This window comes from Balaenoptera physalus (assembly GCF_965194825.1).
Source record: "Balaenoptera physalus genome assembly, chromosome: 10".
Lineage (NCBI taxonomy): Eukaryota > Metazoa > Chordata > Mammalia > Artiodactyla > Balaenopteridae > Balaenoptera > Balaenoptera physalus.
The window spans coordinates 63165584-63191754 of NC_138889.1; the positions used below are offsets into that span (position 1 = coordinate 63165584).

Sequence of the window (26171 nt, forward strand, 5' to 3'; positions counted from 1 at the left end):
CATTCAGGTGGCTGTTAGTGGATGAGTTGGAAGTTAAAAGTCCTAGAATCACCTGTTCTCTCATTCCTTTAGTTACAGCTATAGACAGTTGGAACAAACAGAATTGTTAACACCTGGGGAAGGGAGTGGAACGCCCCCCCCCCCCCACCGGGGCTTCTTGCACTTATGACGGCTTCACCAGGCTCTTCCCTTTGCCTCGCAGGTGAACAGTCTACACGTGGCTGACCCTGTGGAGGCTGTGCTGCAGCTCCAGGACTGCAGCGTCTTCCTCAGGATCATTGACAGCATGTGAGTTTGTGCCACATCCCTCTCCAGCCTCTCACGTGAAGCTGCGTGCTGGGGTGGGGACTGCATTTGTTTCCTTTCCTTGTTGACAGCTGTGACCAGAAAGCACCGCAGGACTGGGATGTCTAAGCCAGTGTGGGCCCCAGAGGCAAGAACACATTGACCTCGTTCTCCAGTCACTGTGTGTCTTTATGAGAGAGGTTTCACTCTTGTCCCATCCTAAGGCTTCCTCACTCTTTCGCAGAAGAGCCTCCAAGTCTCCGTGTTCTCACAGTGTTCTGGGAGCCTGCTCTGGGGCTCCGTCTTAACGGGGATCTTCTACAGCCCTTTTTTCGTGACTCATCCTTATCTCACAAGCCCTCTTTGCAACCTGTAGGCCCAGGAAGAAGAAAGGGGAAGCTTTTAAACTTGAGGGAAGTAAGCAGCGCCTAAAAATCTCTTAACTTGTTAGCACAGCACAGACATGCCCCTCTCTAACCCATTATATAGCATTCCCGGGGTTTTCACCTGCCTCATTAACTTGCTTTGTGAGGTCGATTAGCATTAGATAAGCTGCTTGTTGTCATGTAGCCAGGATTTTAGTTTAGGCCTTTTCATTTTATATCCGTGTCTTTAGCACATTTCCTTTGAACTTCACAGTTATCTGGGAAATGAGTGGAGTGGGGCCTCCTCATATCTTACCTTTCTGGAACCCAGCAAAGACGGGTCAAGCTGTAACCTACATTTATCTTTTTAAAGCTCATATGGTTCACCCTTTTTCCTGTATCCTCAACTTTTAGCAATTATGAAGGGCAAAACTGACAAACTCCTTACTTCTTTGTGCTATGGGCAAAAGTAGAGGCCAGCCATGATATAAGGAACTGGGGGGACAATGGAGAGGACTGACCCTCCCTGTTTAAAGGGAAGCACAATAGACGGGGGGTCCCTCAGACCAAGATCTGAAGTGTTGAGGGTGTTGTGTTCCACACACAGCAGGTAGGAACTGGTGTCAGGGATTCAGCATCTCTGTGAAACTGGTTCATCGGCAGCAGCTCATTGACAGGGAAAGAAGGTAGAACTGAGCTCGTCAAAGGCAGGATCTGGGTCTAATTCATCTTCGGGTCCTCCATACCTAGCTTAGGACAGTGCAGTGATTAGGTTTTAATTAATGTTTGTTGGTGAAAATGAGTGAATGAAAATGTAGTTGATATTCTCTATCAGCAAAGTCTAGTGGAGCTGAGTGCCCCCATGACAGATGGGTTTGCTAGAGTGGTTTTTTTTTTTTAATCTTTTGAGATTTATATTGATAATGGGGTGTCCAGTATGATTTCTTAGAAGTCCCTGTGGCTCTAAGCAGCCCACCTACCTTAGTGAAAGAAGTCACTGTATTCTTATTTTGGTACAGACACTACCATTTTCTTTTCTTTTCTTTCTTTTTTTTTTCCTGCCGCACTGCGCAGCTTAAGGGTTCTTAGTTCCCTGACCAAGGATAGAATCCGGGCCCTGGCAGTGAAAGTGCCGAGTCCTAACCACTGGACCGCCAGGGAATTCCTGGACACTCCCATTTTCTTTCCCAGTTGCCCAGACAGGCCATTTCAACATCATCTTGAATTCCTCCTTCACCTGGGCTCTGATTTCTAATCGGTCACCATCCTCTCAGTGTGTCCTTTAGAAGATTTCTCACATCCCTTTCTCTGCCTCATTCTCCATACCAGGGCCTTGAGACTTCGGTCTTCTCTAAACTGTCCTTATTCCAGGGTATTCCTGTGCATGTGATCTCAGGGCTTTCATTGTGATGCTCCACAGCTGATGGGCCTCAGCGACTCTTCCTTGCCAGGAGGTTGAAATCTATAATCTGCAGCTTGGTATTCAGAGCTTTCATCAGGGGCCCTCCCAATCTTGTTTCCTACCTATTTCTACCTCCATACCCCACTCCTTTTTTTTTTTTTTTGATCCTGTAGAATTTCCTAAATTCTGACTTTTGTTAATTGCGTCTTTATGGTACTACTTAACTTGTTCTTCCCCTTGTTGCCTATAAACTGGTAATTAGATCTAAACTTAATTAGCATAAGTTTTTTTTCAAGGATACTTCATAGATGGAGTTGTGCACTACCTATAAATCATCATTTTGCCACTCCTAATGAAAATCATCATTTTGCAAACCCTAATGAAAGTAGTAGATCTAGGCAACTAACATCAGTGGCCAGTAAAACCGTTAGGCTGGCAATACCTAACCTACAATTTAACATCACTAAAGGAGAGGCAGCCAGGTATGATGTGCCTCGTTGTAACACACAGTAGGGTGCGGCATGCTTTTTTTGGACTTAAGAATGGATCAAGGAGCTTTTGCTTTTGAGGAGATAAATTTCCTTGGCCTGATGACAAGAGCAGTAGATGTGTCCAGGGGTGAGGATGTATGTCCTTGGTTTAGCCATTGTAGGTTTATGACCCTGTGGGAAATTTTCATAAGGAGGGTCAAAAATTCAAGATGCCCATTTTCCAAGTTGTTTTCTAAGGTGCTGCCTGAGCTTTAGACTAGAAGAGACGTGTTGGGGGAGGGGTGGGGGGGGAGAGAGAGAGAGAGAATGTGTGTGGAGGGGCTGTTGAAATCCCAGGTTAACCCTGATTTCCATCTCAAATCCAGGACAATTCAGACCAACTTCCTTTGGGAAAACAGACATTCTTGGTGAACGTGTTCTGGCTGATTCATTTGTGATGCTCCTACTGTTGCTAACTGAAACCAGACACCTAGTTCTGATGTCAGGGGAAGGCAGTGGAGGATGGCAGGGTTGGTGGCAGATAGAAGCTGTGGGAATCGAACAAAAGTTTGTTCCTTGGCCACTTGGCCTTCTCTCTGGGAGAATTCTTTGGGCTCCACCCCTCTGATAAGTTTCCCTTTCTGTTTTCCTGTGCGTGAATAGCCTGAAGCAAAAAGGCTGTCCCATCTCTTTGATATCTATGAGGCTTGCATAGCAAAGTTTAGTGGAGGCATTTTTCCAGAAAACTTAAAGCCCTGACATTTGTCTTACTGACGTTGACCTCTGCTCTTCCCAGTAAAAAGCATTCCTCATCTGTCAGTCAGCCCACATGTACTCAGCACCTGCTATATTCCTAGCTTTCAGCTCACACAGAGCGGTCAGTTATAAATGATGCACCTGTATCCGTGAGTACTGTAGGAATTCCTGAGAAGGAGAGGGGAAACGTGACTAGCAGCGGTTCTGCTTGGCTGCCTGCCAGAGATGAGACTTGAAGGTCTTAAAGGATGGGCTGGATTTCCCCAGGACTAGTGTTTTCCACTAGTGTTTTCCAAAGCATGTTCCATGCACCTGTACTTATCCCAGGGGCTCAGTGGGGAGAAGAAGAGGTTTGTGGTCAGATAGGTTTAGGAAATAATGCGTGTTATACCTTCTTTAGAAAATGTTCAGTTTGGTTTAACCCAGTATTTCGCAAACATTTAGCCCAAGAACCCTGTTTATTTTTATCCAATGGAATACACTTAGGTAAATTACTACTCTGTGCTGAGGGCAAAGAGAGTCACAACAGTCCAGATTGTGGGTGGGTAGGGAAGATGGCTCTTTCAGGAGTCTGTGAGGAGATTAGCATCTCTAAAAGACTTCGTAGGTGTCCCTAATCACAGACCAGCTACCCAAAGTGCCTCCTGTGGGGGGTTCACTTGGAAGAAGCCTTTGTAATCCCGTGGGAGCTGGAGGGAGCTACTCTCATGGTCTTGCCTAGGATGCTTCTTGTGCTTTGCAGGATGTCTGGCACTGGAGGATTCTAGAGTCTGCCCTGCCCTCCAGAAAGTTGATTGAAACTTCGGGTTCTGAAGAACAGGAGGCTTTTCAGTCAGTATCTTCAGCCGTAGCCTAGATAGAAAAGTCAGCTTTCTAACTTGAAGTAAGGGTAGTCCCTTCCGAAAATGAAACTTCACTTAGCCTGAGGGGCCGGGGCAAGGGGCCAGGGCAGTGTGAGAGCTCCCCCTGCTGCCTCCCTGCCCTCATTGCTCTCCACACTTTGCTTGCCTTTCCACTTAACCAAACACAAGCATCGCAAAGGCCACAGATGGAGAGTGATTGTCCCTTGGCCTGGCCTCTTGGAGGCCACCTCAGCCTTCAGTGTGTGTTGAACTTTGCCCTGTCACTTCAGAGCCTTGTTCCCTCCTGTTCTTTCAGTTTTTAGATCTGTTTTTCCCTTTCCATAGTCCTCTCTGACTCGTACTCTAGCCACATTCACAGGCATCCTGACGTTTTACACTTGAGCCGTTGCAGGCTATCAGTCCTAGCTTGCCAGTCATCTGTGCTGCCTCTATTGCCTCTCGACCCCCTTCCCACAGAGCTTTTTGATATTCACAAATGCCGTCTTTTCCAGGAGGACCTCATGCCTCAAGTCCCCACTTCTCACCCACGACACAGTTCCTTCTGGCTAAATGGTGTCTCGGTATCTTCTCCCCTGCCTCCAGCGTCTGGTCTGGTTCTCCCCCAGATCCAGCACAGATCCAACCTGAAGGGATGGGAAGGTGGTATGTAATGCAGTAGCAAGGAGGGAAGGATTGCTAAGTACTCTGGTTCTAATACTTGCTCTTTTTCTAGCCATGGCACTGACGAAGGGCAGCAAATCCTGCAGCAGCCGGTGCCAGAGAGACTGGAATTTGTGTGCAGTTTTCTGCAGAGTAAGCACCTTTCTTACCTAGCTGGGAAGGAGCTGCTTCCTCAGCTCCTGGGACTTGGGTATCTGGACCTGGAAGAACCAGGTCCCAGGTATCTGGGGGAGCAAAGGCTCGAGGCTGCCCACTCTGTACCACCAAGATGAGTACAACTGGGGCGGCTTCCCTGGGCCTGGTGATGCCTGCACCAGTGGGGGAAGAGTGTCCCTGCAGTCCTAGAGCCCATTTCGGGATCCAGGTAGAGCCAGAGGGTCGGTTTTGGGGACTCATCACCTTGGGCTCCCATTCCTCCCACTGCAAGGAGACAGAAGGATCCATGTTACCCTCTTCCCCTTGCAAGAAAAACATTTTCCCCTGATAACATTGAATTAATTGCTTAGGTGATAGGTATAGGGGCACAGGCAGGTTAAGGTTGAAATGTTGGCCCTTCTCTACTGCTTGTGTGACCTTTCTGGACATGGGTTCCCTGTCTTTAAAATGAAGATCATAGTAATTGCTCTTAAGGTTGATGGATAGAGTAAATAAGAACACATGCGGGACTTCCCTGGTGGTCCGGTGGTTAGGACTGCGCGCTCCCAGTGCAGGGGGCCTGGGTTCGATCCCTGGTCAGGGAACTAGATCCTGCATGCCGCAACGAAGATCCTGCATGCCGCAACTAAGACCCAGTGCAGCCAAATAAATAAATGAATGCGTGAATGAATATTAAAAAAAATAACACATGCAAAGCTTCTAGCACAGCACTTGTCAATTCCCCTCCCTCATATAGCTGCGGACAGAGTCCTCATCTTTGACACGGGAGCTATCTACCATCCCCACCTCAAGAGAATTATAAGAAAGGTGATAATGGATTTAGGTAAAGCAGGGTGTTAGTAATTGAGCCCTGCCCCTCTGGCAGGATAAGAACCAGGTGTCCCAGCCCTGGTCTGACTCAGCTGCAGGCAGGCTTCCTCTGCACCTGCAGTTGGAATGAGACTCTTGAGTGACCTGGAATCTCTGGGCTCCTCCTCTGTGGTGCTGAGTGGGAGTTGGTGCGTGGGTAGGTGATTGCAGTGTCAGGCCCCAGAACTGCTGTGAATTCCCGCCTGCTTTTTTCTTGAACTATCCCTGTAGTCCTTGGACCAATCCAGGATAGAACTAACGTCAGGTGGAAACGTGTATGTTGGGCGAGAGGGGACCTAGGAATAAGGAGCCCTGCGTCTCCTGGCCCCACCAGCCATTCTGCTCCTCTGACTGTGAGGTGTTCTCATGATCTCAGGGATGGTCCCCAGGAAATTCACCTGGTTTTCTACATTGTTGTCATTACAGAAAACCGAAAACATCCCTCTTCTCCAGAATGCCTGGTGTCAGTGCAGAAGGTGATGGAGGGATCAGAGCTGGAACTTGCCAAGGTACCCGCGGAATACCAGACTGCTGTGGGGGAGGGTGGCACCAGAGGGACCTGCAGAGGGGCCTTCTCTTAACCCGGAAGTGGTGGGGCTTTATTTCTGGGCCTTGTGGAGGTTGGCAGTAGGTCCAGGCAGCTACCTAGCGAGGTAGAGGCTGATTCAGCCAAGGATTTTAGGAGCCCACCTTTATGACAGAGAGGTTGACTAGAACATTACTGTGGCCTCAGTGGACACCTGGCAGGAATCCGGCCTCACCCAACTGTCGTCACACTTTTCTTTTTAGCTCAGTCCACTTCATTCCCTTTTCTGTTTCTGGGTGCTGGCCTATAGAGGATGCCTTAAGCTTCATACCCAGGGTTCCATGAGTCCAGGAATTTAGTTATGCAGGAATTCTGGCACCTGGCTTTTTGCACAGTGAGCACTGAGTCCTCAAATCAAGTGATTCCTGATGCAGTTAAGGGCAGCGGCCTGGGGCTGCTGAATTCTAGGCGCTTTGGAAGGGTCTCAGAATAGCTGAGAGTCCCCAGAGTGGGGCAGGGGTTGGGGACCGAGAAGAGAGCCCTGCTCAGTGATTGCTTCCTGTTTGGCTTCTAGATGACCATGCTGCTCTTGTACCACTCCTCCATGAGCTCCAAAAGTCCCAGGGACTGGGAACAATTTGAATACAAGATTCAGGTAAGCCCTTGTGCCTCCACCCCACCCAGCAGGTCTTGCCTGTGTTTCACCTCATTCCAGTTGTTTTTGTTTAAACAACATATGTTGTTCTTTTTAAAAATTATGTTATAGTAGTTATAGCCGTTCATTATAGAAAGTCTGGAAGATATTGAAAAGCACAAAGAAGGAAATAACAGTTGCCAGTAATCTCATTGTCAGCAGTAACTGCTAACTTCTAAAGGATATACTTCCAAGTCCTTTTCATGTACATAAATTTAACTGTACCCATACCTGAACTGTTTGGATAATACATAGAAATTATTCTTTCTTCATATATGTGTTCCCACATGTATGTGTGTGTGTTTTACACAAACTGTCACTCCATTTCTTCCTCCTTTCCTCTAGTAGGAAGGATTAGTGAGACTGTCTTTGTCCGCCATGACAGTCTAGCTCAGAGCGGTTACGTCCTCGCCCCTCCTCTGCATGGTCCCTAAGTGAAGAGGAGTTGGTGCGTCTGCTTCATTAGAGAGGGAATTGACCTGGTTTCCAGGAACTACCTGCCATATGGGTCCCGATGTTGTCCTTGCTTCCTGTATGAGCAGCTGTCCTTTATTTTCCAGAGCAGAAGCAGCTGGGATGCCACAGTGGGTAATGTAGGTGACTGGTGGGGCAGTGTCCAGAGAGCTGTGGCCTTTCATGTGGTGGTAGAAATGTTGAGTCATCCCATTTCGTACTCACTTAGCTCATGGCTCGTCTCTGGGGTTGGGGGTTGTAGTGGTGTGGGAGGCATGGGTGGTGGCTCCTTCCTTTCTTTAACCTTTTCTCTGCTCCAAGCTGATCATAGACCTGGTAGAAACAAATTCTAAAGGAATAAGGAACTACAGAGATGGCCAGGAAAATCAGATCAACTCTGTAGCTTTGGAATTCAGACAGAAAAGGCAAGATTTTACCTGCTGGTGGCTAAGCTTTGGATGAGCCCTGGAGGTGTTCTCACTCAGACAAAGAACAACAGTGAGGTCACCTGGAAGAGGCCAGCAGGGTTATGTATAAAAGCTTTCTGACTGCATTACTTTGCTTGCCCATTCTCATCTCATGGTCAGGAGCGAAGTCAGTTTGGACCTCTGTCTCACCCTGGGTGCATCTTTAGGGGAGAAGAGGGGCTGGGGACAAGTAGGGTGAACATGTCTCTGTTGGAGTGTTCTTGGCTGGACCATGGGGCTTCAGGTCTGAGAGGAAGAATGGGCTCCAGCAGGCTCCTAGGGCTGGCATGGCCAGGATGGTGCCCTCCATCCCTTTGGGCCTCCCGAACACCTAAGTGATGCTCTTTCTCTGTCTGTGGTCCAGGCTGAGTTAGCTGTCATTCTCAAATTTGTGCTGGACCATGAGGATGGGCTAAACCTGAATGAGGACTTAGAGAACTTCTTACAGAAAGGTAAGTTGGGATCACTCCCAAGGATCCTCTCTTTTCTGAGCTGGGGACTGCTAGGATCCCGAGTTGTCAGGAAGTGCAGTGGGGATTTGCCCCAACACAAACGTGTGTAAGGGGGTAAGTTGATTTCTGGGCCATGTTGCCATCATCCCAGTTCCCACAGAGCTCCTTCTTGCGCCTGGCAGCAGCTAAGCAGAACATTTATAAGTGATCATGTCTGCTGTGGGTTCTCGTTGATTACCCACCCCCCCCACACACACACTTCTTTTTTTTGTTTTTTTATAGTTTAAACAGTCATTACTCTAGGCTTATAAGCAGGGAGTATGCAGTCTTAGAAAATTGTTTTTCCTACATAATGCCCGTGTTCTAGGTGGGAAGGCAGATACATAAACCAGAATGTATGATAAGGAATAAGTGCTAGAACAGGGAGGTATCGAATCTCCCAAGTGTCTTGCTGGAAGTACATCAGAAGGAGTGAGAGTGCTGCCTGTTTGGAAGAGCCATCTAACGACAGCAGGGTGTAAGGTGTGGGTCTAGGCACGTTCATCCAGCCACTGAATTTGATGTTCCTTGTGTTCAGGTTCCTCGTGAGCCCTTCAGGTGGAGATGTTGCAGATGTGAGTCTAGAATGCAGGAGAGGGCTCCGGGCCAGGCTGTGGGCTTGCAAGTCTGTGTATGGATGGCCATTGAAGCCTTGGGCACCGTGGGCAGAGCACACGGGCCCCATCAGAGCTCTGGGGCTTGGAGGGCAGGTGGGAGAGGGAGGAGCAGGTGAGGGAGACAGAGACCCAGTGTTAGAAGTAGGAGGGCCATGCGAAGGTCACCATGGGAACCAAGGGAAGAGGAGATTTTGAGAAAGAAGTCATGCTGGCAGTGCACGATTTCAGAATGGAGGGCTTCAGCAAGCAGGCTGGGGGCTCTGACTCGAGAGGTTATTGGGGCTGAGAGGAGATCTGCTCAGGGTTGGCTTGAGGGAAAAGCGTGAGCACTTGGTTGGTCCAGTCTCTGAGCACAGGGGACACAGTCACTCCACTGCGCTCTTTGAGTGCTGGTGATCTGTGGAAACGGAAGCCCCTTGCTTGATTTGGCTTAGGGCACTGACCTCTGGATAACCCAGACACCAGGCTTCAAGTTCTGCCCAAGCGCCTCCCTCTGCAGCTTACCTATAAGTGTCTGGATTCACTCCCACTAAGGCGAGTTCTCAAATTGCATAAAGATGCAAATCTGTCCACCCTCTTACTAACCTCTCTGTGACTTGTTTGCTCCTTCTCCTCTAGCTCCTGTCCCTTCCCCCTGTTCCAGCACCATCTCTGAAGAGCTCTCCCCACCCAGCCACCAGGCCAAGAGGGAGGTTCGCTTCCTAGAGCTACAGAAAGTCGCCTCTTCCAGTGGGAACAAGTATGTGCTGGGCCTCTTCTCCCGGGATGGGGCCTCAACATCCAGTCCTCAGATCCCTGCATCCTAGAGGCTAAGCTGTTGACCAGCCCCTTACGTCATCAAGAGTGCTTGGAGTATCTTGTAGATCTGGGATGCCCTCCCCTGCCCCAGTACTAATGGGGGAATTGGTTGGGATCTGTCCTTGGCAGAAGGCCTCTCAAAGGCTGTTCTCTGTTTATGGAATTTCTTGCTTCCCTGGAGACTGCCAAAGTCCGTTCTCCTAGTGCAGCTCTGTAGAGGCAAAGGGAATGCACTCCCCTTTTGCAGCGGTGGAGGTGGGGGAGGGCATAGAGAAATTAAGGCTTGGAGGAAGGAGAAGAAAAGCTTTCTCAGGGTCATGTCATAAGGCACGAGGTAGCACTGCAGACGGAACCCAGGTGTTTGGGCCCCGCAGCCGGTGCTCACAACCATAGGGCCCGGCTCCCCCAGCCCTGCCTGTGGTTGGTAGCTTTAGCCCTCACGTTGGTTTCTGACCATGGCGTCTGGACCATCTCCTTCCTCAGCTTCCTCTCAGGTTCTCCAGCCTCCCCCATGGGTGACATTCTGCAGACCCCACAATTCCAGATGAGGCGGCTGAAGAAGCAGCTTGCAGATGAGAGAAATAATCGAGACGAGCTGGAGCTGGAGTTGGCAGAGAACCGCAAGCTCCTCACAGAGAAGGGTAGGTGGCTGGCCTCTGGCAGATGTGTGTTAACGGGCAGCATTTGGGATTATCATCCAGGGAAGTGCTGGGCTTGTCTGAGGTGTGGCCCCTCTGTCTTCCATGTTGTCCCCTCTGCTGGCCCGGGAGCTTAGAGCTCAGCCCTGGGCCTGTCAGGCTGACCTCCTGGAAGCTGGTTCTGTCCTTGCCACCCTCCTTCCTTTCCCTGGGATTGGACGCCACCTCCTTCCTCCCCCTCCTGCCCTTAGTCCTGTGCTAACTCTCCTCTTTTCTCCCCTCCTCTGGGGCAGATGCGCAGATAGCCATGATGCAGCAGCGCATCGACCGCCTGGCTCTGCTGAACGAGAAGCAGGCAGCCAGTCCACTGGAGCCCAGGGAGCTTGAGGAGCTCCGTGGCAAGAATGAGAGGTACAGTGCTCCCTACCGTCCTTCCCACACCCGGGGCAGGGGAGATATGCTCTTTCCTCACTGCTCCCCTCCCTTGCAGCCTCACCATACGGCTCCACGAAACTCTGAGGCAGTGCCAGGACCTGAAGACAGAGAAGAGCCAGATGGATCGCAAAATTAACCAGCTTTCTGAAGAGAATGGGGACCTTTCCTTTAAGGTGAGTGTTGAGGTTTCTGGCCCCCACCTGGAAGCCCCTTGGCTTGAATTGGTCTGGAAAATTCCCCCAAAGAGGGTTGAGGAGAATGTCCTCATTCTGTAATTGGCTGCTGCCAGGGACTGGCTTGTGGCCCTAAGTTTTGATTTGTAGTCCTGAGTCAGAGACGTGAATAGTTGCGATTGGTTTGAGGAAGGTTGGAAGGATAATGGGAGCCGTCCAGGGCCTGGGCTCAGGGGACAGATAGCAGTGGTGTTGGCAGTTTTGACCCTGGGTGATGGGCGTTCCCTCTTGTCTGTCTCAGCTGCGGGAGTTTGCCAGTCACCTGCAGCAACTACAGGGGGCCCTCAATGAACTGACAGAAGAGCACAGCCAGGCCACTCGGGAGTGGGTGGAGAAGCAGACCCATCTGGAGAAGGAGCTCGGCACAGCCCTGCAGGACAAGGTAACCCTCTGCTTCAGGAAGTCAGGGCCACAGTCTTGACCACACACTCAAAGCTGAATTCCGTTTACCGCTCTATTCTTTGGGGCCTTTGGGAATTATGCTGACTACTTTTCAAGGCTTAATAGTGTGCTGTAATGGGCTTCAGGCCAGTACACCTATGAATCCTGTCTCTGCTGTTTACAAGGTGTGGCTCTTGGACAAGTTACTTCTTTCTAGGCATCCTTTTCCTAAAATGGGAAAAAGAATGGGTAGCTGCCTCATCATCCGTTGTAAGATAATGCATATAGAGCACTGAACACACATTGTCTGGTGCTAAGTGAGCTCTTAGTGAATTAGTTGCTGTTACTATTATTGCTACTAAGAATCCAGCTCTGCCACTTATTAATAACCATGTAGCCCGGGGGCAAGGCACTTAACTTCTGAGCTTCAGATTCTTACTCTGTAAAAAAAAAAAAAGGGATGGTAGTAGCTACCTCCCAGATCTGTTGGGTAGGTTAGAAATTCAGAGAGGTACCCAGCACAGTGCCTGGCCCATTGTAGGTACTTAATGAACAGCGGCGTAAAGTGGGGCAGGGAACCAGGGGATGCTGCTGCTGTTGATGCTAAGACTGTTGGGATCTTTTTAAGCTGGTGGGTTTTTGGATTATCTGAGAGCCAAGACATGACTGAGAAGCGCATACAGTGAGGAAATCTGGAGTAAACTCAGCAGCCTTGGAGAAGAAATGAGCAGGTCACTTGACGTAACTGAGCCCTGGTACTAGGGCTAGAAAGTCAGGTCTCTCATGGTCCCAGGTCCTTGGTTTCTGCAAGTTTTCCCCTAGGTCAGGGCAAAAGGAGATGTTGGTAATAAGATAATAAGGTCTTATGTTTTGTTGATGTTCAAAAGGGTTTGTGTGGTAATCCGGTGCCTGTTCCACTTCTGTAAACATGGGGCTCTTGTTTACTCTCAGAAATGCCTTGAAGAGAAGAATGAAATCCTTCAGGGAAAACTTTCACAGCTGGAAGAACATTTGGCCCAGCTGCGGGAGAACCCACCCCGGGAGAAGGGCGAGGTGCTGGGTGACGTCTTGCAGGTAGGATCTCAGGGGCAGGGGTGAGACCTGTGTGCTGGGATTGCTGCAGACCCATGTTCGCCATGTTCAGGTTCCTGGCGGTCCTCAGTCCCCAGAGGGGCCAGGGGGACCGAGGAGTCGTGCTGAGCCCCGTTTGTCTCTTTATCTCACCAGCTGGAAACTCTCAAGCAAGAGGCAGCCACTCTCGGTGCAGACAACACCCAGCTCCAAGCCAGAGTGGAGGTGCTGGAGACTGAGCTTGGCCAGCGGGAAGCCAAGCTGCTTGCCGAGCGGAGCCACTTTGAAGAAGAAAAGCAGCAGTTGGCCAGCCTGATTGCCGAGCTGCAGGGCTCCCTGTCCGACCTTGGCCAGGCCAAGGAAGAGCTGGAGCAGGCCTCTCAGGCTCAGGGGGCCCGGCTGTCTGCCCAGGTGGCCACGATGACCTCCGAGCTCGCCACCCTCAATGCCACCGTCCAGCAGCGGGATCAAGAACTGGCTGGCCTAAAGCAGCAGGCCCAAACAGAGCAGGCGCAGCTCGCGCAGACCCTCCAGCAGCAGGAACAGGCCTCCCAGAGCCTCCGCCAGCAGGTGGAGCAGCTGAGCAGCAGCCTGAAGCAGAAGGAACAGCAGCTGGAAGAGGCCGCCAAGGAGCAGAAGGCCACCCGGCGAGACTACACCCAGCAACTGGCCACTGCGGCTGAGGAGCGGGAGGCCTCTTTACGGGAGAGGGATGTAGCCCTCCAGCAGCTGGAGGTGTTGGAGAAGGAGAAGGCCGCCAAGCTGGAGGTCCTGCAACAGCAGCTTCAGGCTGCTAGTGAAGCCCGGGACAGTGCCCAGACCTCGGTGACACAGGCCCGGCAGGAGAAAGCAGAGCTGAGCCAGAAGGTGGAGGAACTCCATGCCCATGTTGAGGCAGCTCACCAGGAGCGGTGTGAGGTGCAGGCCCAGGTGGCAGAGCTGAAGGCCCAGCTGAGGTCTGAGCAGCAAAAAGCAACCGAGAGAGAAACGGTGGCCCAGGAGAAGGCCCAGCTCCAGGAGCAGGTCCGGGCCCTTGAGGAGTCCTTGAAGGTCACCAAGGGCAGCCTGGAAGAGGAGAAGCGCAGGGCTGCAGACATCCTGGCAGAGCAGCAGCGATGCATCTCCAGGCTGGAGGCAGAGACCCGGAGCCTGGTGGATCAGCACAGGCAGGAACAGAAGGAGCTGGAAGAAGAGAAGGCTGGGCGCAGGGGGCTGGAGGCCCGATTACAGCAGCTCGGGGAGGCCCATCAGGCCAAGACAGAAGCCCTGCGGCAGGAGCTGGCCGAGGCCATAGCCTCCCAGCGCGAGGCCGAGAGTGAGTGTGAGCAGCTTGCCAAGGAGGTGGCCACCTGGCGTGAGCGGTACGAGGACAGCCAGCAAGAGGAGGCGCAGTACGGCGCCATATTCCAGGAACAGCTGATGACCCTGAAGGAGGAATGCGAGAAGGCCCGCCAGGAGCTGCAGGAGGCAAAGGAGAAGGTGGCAGGGATAGAGGCCCACAGCGAGCTCCAGATCGGCCGGCAGCAGAGTGAGCTTGCTCAGCTTCACGCCAGCCTGGCCAGGGCCCTGCAGCAGGTCCAGGAGAAGGAGGTCAGGGCCCAGAAGCTCGCAGACGACCTGTCTGCTCTGCAGGAGAAGATGGCTGCTACCAGCAAGGAGGTGGCCCGCCTGGAGGCCTTGGTGCGCAAGGCGGGTGAGCAGCAGGAGACGGCCTCCCAGGAGCTACTCAAGGAGCCGCCCAGGGCAGGAGACAGAGAGTCGGAGTGGCTGAAAGAGCATCAGGGACGCCCGTTCTGCAGCACGCAGGCTGCACTGCAGGCCATGGAGCGTGAGGCAGAGCAAATGGGCAGTGAGCTGGAGAGGCTGCGGGCCGCGCTGATGGAGAGCCAGGGGCAGCAGCAGGAGGAGCGTGGGCAGCAGGAGAGGGAGGTGGCGCGGCTGACCCAGGAGCGGGGCCGGGCCCAAGCCGACCTTGCCCTGGAGAAGGCCGCCAAGGCAGAGCTTGAGATGCGGCTGCAGAATGCCCTCAATGAGCAGCGTGTGGAGTTTGCCGCCTTGCAGGAGGCACTGGCCCACGCCCTGATGGAAAAGGAGGGGAAGGATCAGGAGCTGGCCAAGCTTCGTGGGCAGGAGGCAGCCCAGGGGGCAGAGCTGAAGGAGCTTCAGCAAACCGTGGAGCGACTGAAGGAACAGCTGGCCAGGAAAGAGGAGGCGTGCCCACAGTCTCTAGGGATGGCCAGCCGAGAAGACGCTTCCGGGTCGGGAGCCCAGTCTGAGGCTACTGGAAAGACAGAGCAAAAAGGCCCGGAGCTGGAGGCTCTGCGGGCAGAGGTGAGCAGGCTGGAGCAGCAGGTCCGCGAGTACCAGGAGAAGGCCTCCAGCCTGGAGCGCAGCCTCGAGGCTGAGCGCGCCTCCCACGCGGAGCGGGCCGGTGCTCTGGAGACTTTGCGGGGCCAGTTAGAGCAGAAGGCCCAGGAGCTGGGGAGCGGTCAGGACACCTTAGCCTCAGCCCAGAGGGAGCTGGCCACCCTCCGCACCAAGGTCCAAGAGCACAGCAAGGCTGAGGATGGGTGGAAGGCACAGGTGGCCCGGAGTCAGCAGGAGGCTGAGAGGAAAAACAGCCTCATCAGCAGCTTGGAGGAGGAGGTGTCCATCCTGAACCGCCAGGTGCTGGAGAAGGAAGGCGAGAGCAAGGAGTTGAAGCGGCTGGTTATTGCCGAGTCAGAGAAGAGCCAGAAGGTGGAAGAGAGGCTGCGTCTGCTCCAGGCAGAGACAGCCAGCAGCAGCGCCAGGGCTGCAGAACGCAGTTCTGCTCTGCGGGAGGAGGTCCAGACCCTCCGGGAGGAGGCGGAGAAGCAGCGGGTGGCTTCCGAGAGCCTGAGGCAGGAGCTGGCCTCGCAGGCAGAGCGAGCGGAAGAGCTGGGCCAAGAGTTGAAGGCCTGGCAGGAGAAGTTCTTCCAGAAGGAGCAGGCCCTCTCTTCCCTGCAGCTTGAGCACACTAGCACGCAGGCCCTGGTGAGCGAGCTGCTGCCCGCTAAGCACCTGTGCCAGCAGCTGCAGGCTGAGCAGGCAGCCACTGAGAAACGCCATCGAGAGGAGCTGGAGCAGAGCAAGCAGGCAGCTGGTGGGCTGCGGGCGGAGCTGCTGCGGGCCCAGCGCGAGCTCGGGGAGCTGGTGCCCCTGCGGCAGAAGGTGGCGGAGCAGGAGCGAGCAGCCCAGCAGCTGCGGGCAGAGAAGGCCAGCTACGCAGAGCAGCTGAGCATGCTGAAGAAGGCTCATGGCCTGCTGGCGGAGGAGAACCGGGGGCTGGGCGAGCGGGCCAACCTCGGCCGGCAGTTTCTGGAAGTGGAGCTGGACCAGGCCCGGGAGAAGTACGGCCAAGAGCTGGCAGCTGTGCGTGCTGAGGCTGAGACCCGTCTGGCCGAGGTGCAGCGGGAAGCACAGAGTACTGCCCGGGAGCTGGAGGTGATGACTGCCAAGTACGAGGGTGCCAAGGTCAAGGTCCTGGAGGAGAGGCAGCGTTTCCAGGAGGAGAGGCAGAAACTCACTGCCCAGGTGAGGCACCCAGCTCAAGCACGCCCCCAGAGAGCAGACTTGCGAGAGGGGGACATTGTCCCTCTGCACTCCTGGGCCTCCGGCTCCCACTGATTAGAGTGTCTTGTCTCCCAACACTCACTGGGTGGCAGAGGAAGAGAGGTGGCTGGTAGAGTACAAGTCTGTTGCCCCCCGTTGGCCTACAGAAAATACCAATAGCCTCTTCTTCTCCGAAGCCTCTGTCCCTGGAGAGTCAGGCTGCAAAGGCCATCAGCCCATTGAGGCACACAGTCGTGAGGAGGCGCACTTGCAGTGGAGGCCCCGAGAACCACCGGCAACTAGAATGAGCCAAGCTAGCATTTACAAAAATTTTTAGACGTCTAGTTCCATGGGAGGAAGATTCGAGCCTCGGTGAGGTCAGCCTGGCACCAGGGCCGGTGCCTCTTTGGCCCCTATCTCACGCTGTCTCCGTTGGTCCTTCCCATGCACAGGTGGAGCAGCTAGAGTTATTTCAGAGAGAGCAAACTAAGCAGGTAATGCCTGAGGTCCTCGCTAAATGCTGGCTCCTTAAGCGGTGACTGGTCTCGGTGCATGACCCCGGCTGCAGCTTGCCTCCGCTGGCTCCTGTTGTGAACTGTTTGTGAAGGGGGCAGGGTCAAGCCGTGGAACCCAGGCCCAGGCCGCCCCAGAGTGCGGTGTGCTAGGGTCTCTCTCAGGCCTCATCGCACGCATCCCAGGTCGGCCTCTCCACTTTTCTGTGCTTTCATCGCTTGTCAGGGATGAGGGGTAGGGTAGGCTTCATCTTTCCCATACCAGATCCAGTGACAGACTGCTCTTGGGATTCCCAAACCTCCAAGTCCTGCTCCGAGTTTGGGTACTCAACTGTGGGGACTCGCAGGATGCCCACGGGCCTTGTTTAACACAGGCCTCTTCTTTCCCACAGAAACCAGAAAGATGATGTGCAGGAGGTCCCCACAGATTAGGGGGGTTGTGAGCTCAGGACGCCTGCCCATCACCTTCTGGGGTTTTAACCCCGAGCATGAAATAGAGATGTCTGGGAGCAGGAAGGCCAAGATTGAGAGGAGCAGGAGGGGCTTCCACAAGACAGAGGAGGTGAGGTCTGGCTGCCTCGCCCTCACAAGGATCTCTGTGCTGCCCTAGACGTCAAAGCTATCGAACTGGTATTTAGTGGGAGCACCCTTTCCACCGCTCCTCCTACCCTGTCGCCTCGGGCCTGCTGAGTTGGCCCTTCTCCCCTCCCATCACCTCCTCCGAGGAGCCTGAGATGATGGGGAAGGTCAAACCGAATAGCAAACAGTTAGCAATGGAGCCCTTGCCTCTCGCCTTTGCTGATCACGCTGGAGCTCCTGGAATGCCTGGGAGAGCCAGGAGTGTCTGTGGCTGTTATGCTCCCTCTCGTCCCCTCCCTCCCTTCGCTCTTCCTCTCGGTGGGAGTGGGGTGGGCTTGGAGTACGTGTGCCGCCCCTGCTCTCCTATTCCAGCAGCCTGACCCCCAGTGCTAATCACAGCAGCCACACCGCTAGCGCCAACCCTAACGGCTTGTGGATATTGGGAAGAGGTCTGAGCATCTGGATTTTGCTTTGGCCGTTTCTGGGAGGAGCGGGGATGGGTATTCATTGAGTACGCCTGCTGGAGTGGTAGACTGGGTCCCCTGGTCCTGTCCCGCCCGAGAAGGTTGGGCCTGGGAACGGCAGCGGCAGTAGGGCATGGTGAGGTGTCAGCTCCCCAATCGGCTCTGCTGTCTCTGTCTCTGCAGGCAGAGGTTGGAGGCGAGCACAGGCAGGTGGCTCTGGCAGCACTTGAGTTGGGTCACATCACTCACATCCTGCTGACCAGCCTGGGCAGCAGGCCGTTCCCTAATTAGAGGCCAGAGAAAGGACCTGAGTTTCTTCTTCCAGGAACACTGGGGACTGGTGTGGGGAGAAACCCGTAATTTGTCTGGACATTAGGGGAAGGCCTCCTGAGTCTTGTCTTCTCCTTTTCCCTCCCTGCCCCAGGTGGAAGAACTGAGTAAGAAGCTAGCTGACCATGACCAAGCCAGCAAGGTGCAGCAGCAGAAGCTGAAGGTGGGACAGCTTGGGGATGGGCCTGCCCTCTGCTGGCCTCAGGTCGAGTGGGGAGGCAAGGTGCTAAGCCCCTGGGTTGGGGCACCCTGGAGCCTGGCAGCCTCAGGAGCCCTACCTGTGCCTCTGGGAGCTCTCGAGGGAGGACCAGAGTGGCTCCCAACCCGAAGACCTTCACTGTCTGCTACAGTAGCCACTAGCCATGTGTGGTTATTTAAATTGAAATTAAATTTAAAATTCAGTTTCTCAGTTGCACTAGCCACAATTCCGCTGCTCAGTAGCCGTGTGTGGCTAGTGGCTGCCGTACTGGACAGGGCAAATCAGAACATTTCCATCATTGCAGAAAGTTCAGTTGGGTTGCACTGCTAAATCTCAGGGAGGAGCGTCAGTAACGTTTAATATTACAATGCAATTTAATATTCTTAATGCTTTCAGCGATGTCACCTTCTTTGGTTTAATATTTGCTTTTTTGCAGCTCTAGGCTTCACAGCTTTTAGTTAGGGGCAAAGGAGTTTGGCACCAGTGGCCCTGGGAGGGTCACAGGAGTTGGGAGGTCAGAGCTTTGTTTCCCCAGCTCACTGCCATGTACTCCACACCATGTCACAATTACGTGATAAACAGATGCTTATTACACTCTTCTTAGGGGCCTTCCTGGTGCTGGGAGATGTGGAGAGGTAAGGCTGGATGGCCCTGTCCAGTGCCTGCTACAGATGTAGTATTTGCTGGTGTTGTAGGTGGACAGAGAATCTGCCACAGGCCCTGCTCCCAAGGAGTCTATGGTCTGGATAGGAGGCAGTGCCGGCATCATAAATGAACCCACACAGGCTTTGGAGTCAGGTGGACCAAGGTTCAAGTCTTAACTCTGCTGTTTAGTTACTTTGATCCTGGTCAGTTTGCTTTCAAGCTCTGAGCTCAGTTTCTTCATCTCTGAAGTGGAGATAGTTAGTTCCCAGAGTGGTTTTGAGGAGAAATGAATTCATGTGTCCTCAGAGAGCACACATGCTGTGTTCCCAGCTCCATGCTCTGCACCCTGGTGTTCCCTGGGGATCCGTGCCCTTCCTCCTCGGGGAGACTGTACTCATGGAGAGAGAGTGAGATGGTTTGTGCCTGGTCTCAAAGAAGGCAAACGCAGGCTGCCAGAACTCTTCCAGAAATGGCATTAGCTGGATAGGAAAAGCTCCTAGAGAAGGTGCACTTCGAGGGGTGTGTGGTGTTTTGGTAGGCTGGAGTTGGGAGGGGGTAAAAGGTCTTTTTGTGTGTCCTGAGAGGATAGGCAGGAGTCTGAAAACATCCATGGAGCCCAGGAGGCTATGGATTCGGGTGGAGCAAACAGACCAGCAGCCCTGATCAGCCTTTCTCGTGCTTTCCAGGCCCAGGGAGGTGAGAGCCAGCAAGAGGCCCAGCGCCTCCAGGCCCAGCTGAACGAGCTGCAGGCCCAGCTGAGCCAGAAGGAGCAGGCAGCTGAGCACTACAAGCTGCAGGTGAGGAGCCTGGTCCTGCCCACCTGGCCCACCCCACTCCAGCCCCACCCACCCACCTGCCCTTCTGCCCACCCAGATGGAGAAGGCCAAGACTCATTATGATGCCAAGAAGCAGCAGAACCAAGAGCTGCAGGAGCAGCTGCGGGGCCTGGAGCAGCTGCAGACAGAGAACAAGGAGCTGCGGGCTGAAGCGGATCGGCTGGGCCGGGAGCTGCAGCAGGCTGGGCTGAAGACCAGGGAGGCCGAGCAGACCTGCCGTCACCTCACCGCCCAGGTGTGCAGCCTGGAGGCACAGGTAGGGCTCTGGCTGCACTGATGCCCTCACCTCTGTCATGCTGGGCCCCGTGCTCTCCTCTCCTCAGCCACCCCTGCTTAAGCCTCCCTTCACTCTCCCTCGGCCCTCTCCTTCCCAGGTTGCCCATGCTGACCAGCAGCTTCGGGACCTGGGCAAGTTCCAGGTGGCGACTGACGCCTTAAAGAGCCGGGAGCCCCAGGCTAAGCCTCAGCTGGACTTGAGCATTGACAGCCTGGATCTGAGCTGTGAGGAGGGGACCCCACTCACTATCACCAGGTCAGGAGGCACCCTTCCTCCCTCTGTCTGTTGTCCATTGAGCGCCCACTGTTCTATCAGGCTGTATCCTGGGCACTGGGGCTGTGAGATAAATAAGACGTGAACCCTTTGTCCTCTGGAAGCTTATTCTTAGAGAAGAATAAAGAAAGTATTAGAGGTATTAGGCCAGATGTTTGTATATAGCACAGTGGGAGTAAATAAAAATGAGTGGTCAGAAAAGGCTTCATGGAGGCTGTCACTCCTGCTCTGAGTCTTGAAAGAAGCCGTAGGGGTGTGTCTGATGGACAGAGGAGAGTGGTGAGAGCAGAGGCCGAGAAAGAGCCTAGATGGGCTGGAACATGAAGTTGGAAGGGCTCGGGCCCAAGTCCCTGAGGACCGGCTGGACTCCCCACTGAGTGGGGAGTGAGCACATGTGTTGAGGAGCACATGGTCAGGTTTGCATCTTAGAAAGCCTATCCTGATAGGGGAAAACTGAGACTTTAATAAAAACAATAAATGTGTTTTTATAAATGTTAAACACTTAGGTGTGTCAGACACTGTTATAAACACCTGAAAAATATTCATTTATCCCTTAACAACTCTGAGGAAGAGTCTATGATTATCTCCTTTCACAGATGAAACTGGGGCAGAGGGGCGGTCACTTGCCCAAGGTGCCACAATGGCATGGCTAGGCTTGAACCTGGGCAGCCTGGCTCGAGTCCTTGCTTGTCCCCACTCTGTCTCTCAGAGACTGTTGTAAGTGTAGGTGAGAGGGGACGCAGGCAGGGAGGGGCGTGAGAGTGGAGTACGGTGTGGTTAGGAGAGCTATCAGGAGACTCGAGGATTGGGTTTGGCAGGAGAGGGAAGAGGTAGGATTGTGCCTGTGTTCGTGGCTGGGGGCTTGGGTGGAGGCTGCCCCTCCCAGCTCCTATTTGCTGAAATAGGAGATACAGGAGGAGGAACAGACAATGGACTTGGTTTGGGACATGTTCGTTGTGGAATCCACGGGGGAGGTCTGGGGCTGTGGATATTATGGGTCTGGGGAGCAGGGTTTGGGAATTGCCAGTATTGAGTTCAGAGAGCCATGGAGTGGATAGGCTCACCAGGGATGGAGAACGGATGGAAGGCCAAGGTCAAGGACTCTCCTTGATACCTCTGAGAAATCAGAGAGGGTGGGGTGCTTGACCTGGTCTTCTTGTAATAACAAATGTAGGACCTGGTTGCTTTGGAGCAAAGGGATGGACAAAATGCCTTGTAGCCCCAGGAATGGCACCTCAGCAGATGTTTTCTCCACAGCAAGTTGCCTCGTACCCAGCCAGATGGCACCAGCATCCCTGGAGAGCCAGCCTCGCCCATCTCCCAGCGTCTGCCCCCCAAGGTAGAATCCCTGGAGAGTCTCTACTTCACCCCCATCCCCGCGCGGGGTCAGCCCCCCCTGGAGAGCAGCCTGGACTCCTTGGGGGATGTCTTCCTGGACTCAGGCCGGAAGACCCGCTCCTCTCGTCGGCGCACCACGCAAATCATCAACATCACCATGACCAAGGTCAGGCTGCTGCGAGTGGGGCTGCAGGGTAGCAATGCTTGCTTCCTCTCAAGGGCATCTTTCCGTCGGGTCCTCAGAACAGCCTCAAGAAGCAGGCAGGGCTGACCAGTCCATACCCACAGATGGGAAAGCTTAAGGGCGGTGACTTGCTTAGGCCTCTTGTAGAAAGGGGCAGGGCTGGACTCGGCTGCCTGTCCACTGACTCTAAGGCTGCCGTCCTCTCCGTGTACAGTAGTGACCCCGTGTAGGCTCAAGGGAGACAATGTGGAGAAGTTGCAGTCCAGCCCGTGCCTCCCCGCACACCCCTGGGTACACCCTTGGGTAGCCGAGATGCGTTGTGGTTGCCCAGTGGGCTGCCTGCCTGGCTGGGGGCTCTGGTCCTTGTTTCCATAGCACTAGGAGGTTGGGGAGGAGAGGAGGGGGGCACTTCTGCTGGGGAGAAGCTAGAAAAGTTCTAAAAGATGGTCAGGGCCCTGGCACGCTTGGGCAGAAGGACACTGTGGGATGAGCCCGACAAGCTCAGGAGACGTGGGTTCCAGCCCCAGCTCTGCCGCTTCCTTGCTTTGTGCCCTTTGGGTCAGTCACTTCATTCCTTTGCACCTCACTTCTAAAATGGTCTGGTGCATTCTGCCTTCCCTCCCTCAAAGCACTGTTAATAGACTCAATGGAAAAATGGACAGAAAAGAGTCTTGACAGCCTCAGCACCTTGTGTGGGATTCTGGCCACAAGGCCCATTTCTTGCAGAAGTGCAGCTAAGGACCCTATGCAAAGCAGCGTGGACACGTGCAGCCGCGGGGTCTGAGGCGCTTTGGGAAGGGGAATGGGAGGCTTCTTGACGGGGTGTCAGGGCCCCCATCCCTACTACAACAGGTGCATCCTCTCTTCCAGAAGCTAGATGTGGAGGAGCCAGACAGCGCCAACTCCTCTTTCTATAGCACCCAGTCTGCCCCTGCTTCCCAGGCCGGCCCGAGAGCTGCCTCCTCCACCCAGTCTCTAGCCCGCCTGGGCTCTCCCGATGACGGCAACTCAGCTCTGCTAAGCCTGCCTGGCTACCGGCCCACCACTCGCAGCTCTGCTCGCCGCTCCCAGGCTGGGGTGTCCAGTGGGGCCCCTCCAGGTGAGGGGACTGTGGGGACTCAACACACCCAAAGATTAGACTGGAAGCAGATCCTGGCACAGGGAAGGGACAAGCTTTTAAAAACCCAAGGCTGGCTTCCTGGCCGCCGCCCAGCACCTCACCTACCTCTCCTCCCTACAGTGTGAGGGCCTTGCCTGTTGTTCATCAAGGGGCTGTGCTGGGCAATAACACTGATGTCATTCTCAGCCAGGCTGTAAACCACAAACACACACACGACGGGCCTGGGATTCCCAGCACACGAGTGCTGCCCAGCTGCTGTCAGGAGTCCTCCAGGCCCCTTCTCAGGTGGGAAGGGGCTGCCAGAGAGGCCAGACTGGCCTGGGAGCTACCCTCAGATTCTTTTCGGAGGCTCTTGCCTTCAGGGACCATGCTGGGTGTTGATTCCTGGCCCTCCATTAGTTTCTCTTGGTGTCACAGCCTCTGCATATGACCCCAGGGAGGAAGCAGTGAGCCAGTCCCCAGGGTAGAGATGGTCTGTGAGCCCCGAGCCTGTATCTGCAGCACAGAGCAGAGCAGGACTCTGGGGTGCTAGGCTTGAAGTCCAAGGGCTAGGTGGATGGGAGTGGTGGCAGCAAAGGCTGGTGGGATGCTACCTCCACCCTCTCCTCCTGGCCTTCCAGCCCCACTTGCTCCAATTTCCTTGCCCTCCACAGGCAGGAACAGCTTCTACATGGGCACTTGCCAGGATGAGCCTGAGCAGCTGGATGACTGGAACCGCATTGCAGAGTTGCAGCAGCGCAATCGAGTGTGCCCCCCGCACTTAAAGACCTGCTACCCCCTGGAGTCCAGAGTGAGCTTTGGGGTCCCCTGCCATGGACCTGCCTGTGTCGGCTCACCTCTTCCTCCCTTGTCATCCCACCCCAGTGCCCTGGCCTGCCGAGGAGGGTGACCTGCTTCCAGTCAAATAGTTGGCAGGGAGGGAGCTCAGGGGTGAAGGTCCTGTGGGTGGGCAGGAGCTTGGAGAGATCTCTTGGGACTGCTCTTTGCGGCCATCATGCAGGGCGTAGGCGGGGAGCTTTTTGCGATAGGAAGGCTTTAGCTGCTCCACCTGCTAGGCCAGTGAAGAGAGTTCTGGGGCGGTCCTGCTCCATCTCCAAACAGCTTGGCTCCACCGAACACTTCTTCTACCCCACGCAGCCTTCCCTGAGCCTGCCTACCATCACAGATGAGGAGATAAAAACCGGTGACCCCCGGGAGACCCTGCGCCGAGCCAGCATGCAGCCAACCCAGATAGCTGAGGGTGCTGGCATCACCACCCGGCAGCAGCGCAAACGGGTCTCCTCAGAGCCCCATCAGGGCCCTGGCACCCCCGAGGTGGGTGACGTCGGCTCCCATGTCTTTTCCAGCAGCCACCACGTTCGCAAAGTTGATTAGTGGGGAGGCTCCCGGCTCAGAAGGGGGACGGGTGCTGGTTGGACACAGTCCACTTGTCCTCTTGAGCTGTCAGCTTAACTGTCCTCTTCCCCATAGTCTAAGAAGGCCACCACCTGTTTCCCACGCCCCATGACTCCCCGGGACCGACATGAAGGGCGCAGACAGAGCACTACCGAGGCCCAGAAGAAAGCAGCTCCAGCTGTTGTTAAACAGGTTAGTCAGGGGCTGAAGGGAGACCCTGGAGGGGCCTTGCTGGCAGAGCCCTGGAGCAGCGGGTTGGCCTGGGAGGCCAGTGGCGCCCCCAGTTTGACAGCCCCTCCCTACAGGCTGACCGCCGCCAGTCGATGGCCTTCAGCATCCTCAACACACCCAAGAAGCTCGGGAATAGCCTTCTGCGGAGGGCAGCCTCGAAGAAAGCTCCATCCAAGGCCTCCCCCAACCCCCGCAGTGGGACCCGCCGCTCTCCTCGCATCGCCACCACCACAGCCAGTGCCGCCACTGCCGCTGCCATCGCCGCCGCCACTGCCACCCCTCGGGCCAAGGGCAAGGTGGAGGCACTCACAGGGAAGGGAGAGGGTTCAGCTCTTAGGAACCTGGTAGGAGCATGGGCACCTCCCGCCAGCCACCCCGGGGGCTGCTTCCAGGCAGGGCTGAGCTAGGCCGCTGGAGGGTGGGGGCTGAGAGCAGGTGCTCCTGGCCTGGTTAGCTGCTCCTTACCGAGGAGAGGACACGACTCCATTTCTCCAGAGAGCACCCAGAGCTGCTCAGGCACAGCCAGCCACTGGTAACCTGAAGGTAGATGGGTCCAGGGCCACACCAAGGAGGGGACCCTAGTCTGGGTGTTGGGGGGCAGGGGGGTTTCCCCAGCCCACTGGTGCAGCCTGGCACCGAGTCTCCTCCACTGAGTGACTGTCTCTCTCTCTTCCAGGCAAAGCACTAAAGAGCCGGTACCAGTGAGTGGCCCCACCTGTGTCCTTGATGCTGCCCTCGCCTGGTCCTTCTTTTTCTGTCCCTTTCAGTGCCTTCTCTCAGCTCCCAGGCCAACAGTGGCCAAACCCCTATAGACAGTGACGCCTGCCCACACCCCGGCCTGGTACCCGGACCTTCGCCAGGTGAACAGGTGTGTCCTCAAGAGTTGGCCCGGAGCCTGGATAGTCTGGGCCCTCTCCCTGCCTCGCCTCCTGATGTTTTCTTAGAGCAGTCACTTCTCCATCACCATCACAACCAGATTTGGGGCTGGCTTTGAGTGGCTGGGTCCTTGGGCCCAGTCAGTCCTCCTCTCAGCCTCTGGATCTAGAAGGGACCATTGGAGGAGCAGGCCCTGGTCCCTGCTGCTCCCGGTGGCTGGGCCGAGCAAGGGCCCTTGCTTTTGAAGTCCAGGACTGGGCATTGACCTAGTGGGAGCGCCCCACCCCCCAGGTGCTCCCATCCACCCAAGGGCACAGTTGCCCAAAGGATGCTCTTTTCTAGGAGAAATGGGCCCTGTGCCTCGGTGGGGGACGGGGGGGGGGGGCAGCCTTCAGTGGCAGCTCATCCCCTTCCTTCCCCAGATTTCACTGGGGTGGGATTTGGAGTGATGGGAAGGTTTTTAAGGGCCAGGGATGGATCTTTTCTAAATGTTATTACTTGTAAATAAAGTCTATTTTTCTCCCTTGAATGCTGAGATGCCTTGATCTGTGTGGGAAAAGCAGGGAAACGTGGGTGTTTTAGAGCAGCGTACCTTTGTCCCTGTGGAGACTCCAGGCCCACATACCTTCTCTCAAATCCCTTCTCCTGGCCTTTCTCAGGCCACAGGATCTTCCCACACTCCATTTCTGGCCTCTGCTCCTGAGGAACATTATGGGCCGGCCTCTTGTC

At 54.6% G+C, this 26171-nt stretch overlaps 1 protein-coding gene across 6 annotated transcripts in view; it reads left to right on the top strand.

Annotated features, from left to right (window-relative positions):
* Positions 1–25971, top strand: part of NUMA1 (nuclear mitotic apparatus protein 1) — a 74832-nt gene extending 48861 nt beyond the window's left edge. For 5 of the 6 annotated variants that reach the window (XM_082411349.1, XM_082411352.1, XM_082411351.1 and 2 more), the window contains exons 3-26: positions 203–288; positions 4854–4933; positions 6233–6315; positions 6907–6987; positions 8311–8398; positions 9673–9793; positions 10336–10493; positions 10784–10901; positions 10981–11098; positions 11400–11540; positions 12491–12613; positions 12767–16165; positions 16636–16677; positions 18163–18231; positions 19599–19709; positions 19786–20004; positions 20123–20280; positions 21556–21802; positions 22691–22919; positions 23594–23730; positions 24078–24254; positions 24411–24527; positions 24641–24862; positions 25243–25971. In XM_082411349.1, coding sequence (XP_082267475.1) covers positions 203–288; positions 4854–4933; positions 6233–6315; positions 6907–6987; positions 8311–8398; positions 9673–9793; positions 10336–10493; positions 10784–10901; positions 10981–11098; positions 11400–11540; positions 12491–12613; positions 12767–16165; positions 16636–16677; positions 18163–18231; positions 19599–19709; positions 19786–20004; positions 20123–20280; positions 21556–21802; positions 22691–22919; positions 23594–23730; positions 24078–24254; positions 24411–24527; positions 24641–24862; positions 25243–25254 — 6336 coding nt within the window. In that variant the 3' untranslated portion in view covers positions 25255–25971. The remainder of the gene's footprint in view (positions 1–202; positions 289–4853; positions 4934–6232; positions 6316–6906; positions 6988–8310; positions 8399–9672; positions 9794–10335; positions 10494–10783; positions 10902–10980; positions 11099–11399; positions 11541–12490; positions 12614–12766; positions 16166–16635; positions 16678–18162; positions 18232–19598; positions 19710–19785; positions 20005–20122; positions 20281–21555; positions 21803–22690; positions 22920–23593; positions 23731–24077; positions 24255–24410; positions 24528–24640; positions 24863–25242) is intronic. The other variant, XM_082411353.1, reaches the window with a different exon arrangement.
* The last annotated feature ends 200 nt before the right edge of the window (positions 25972–26171 follow it).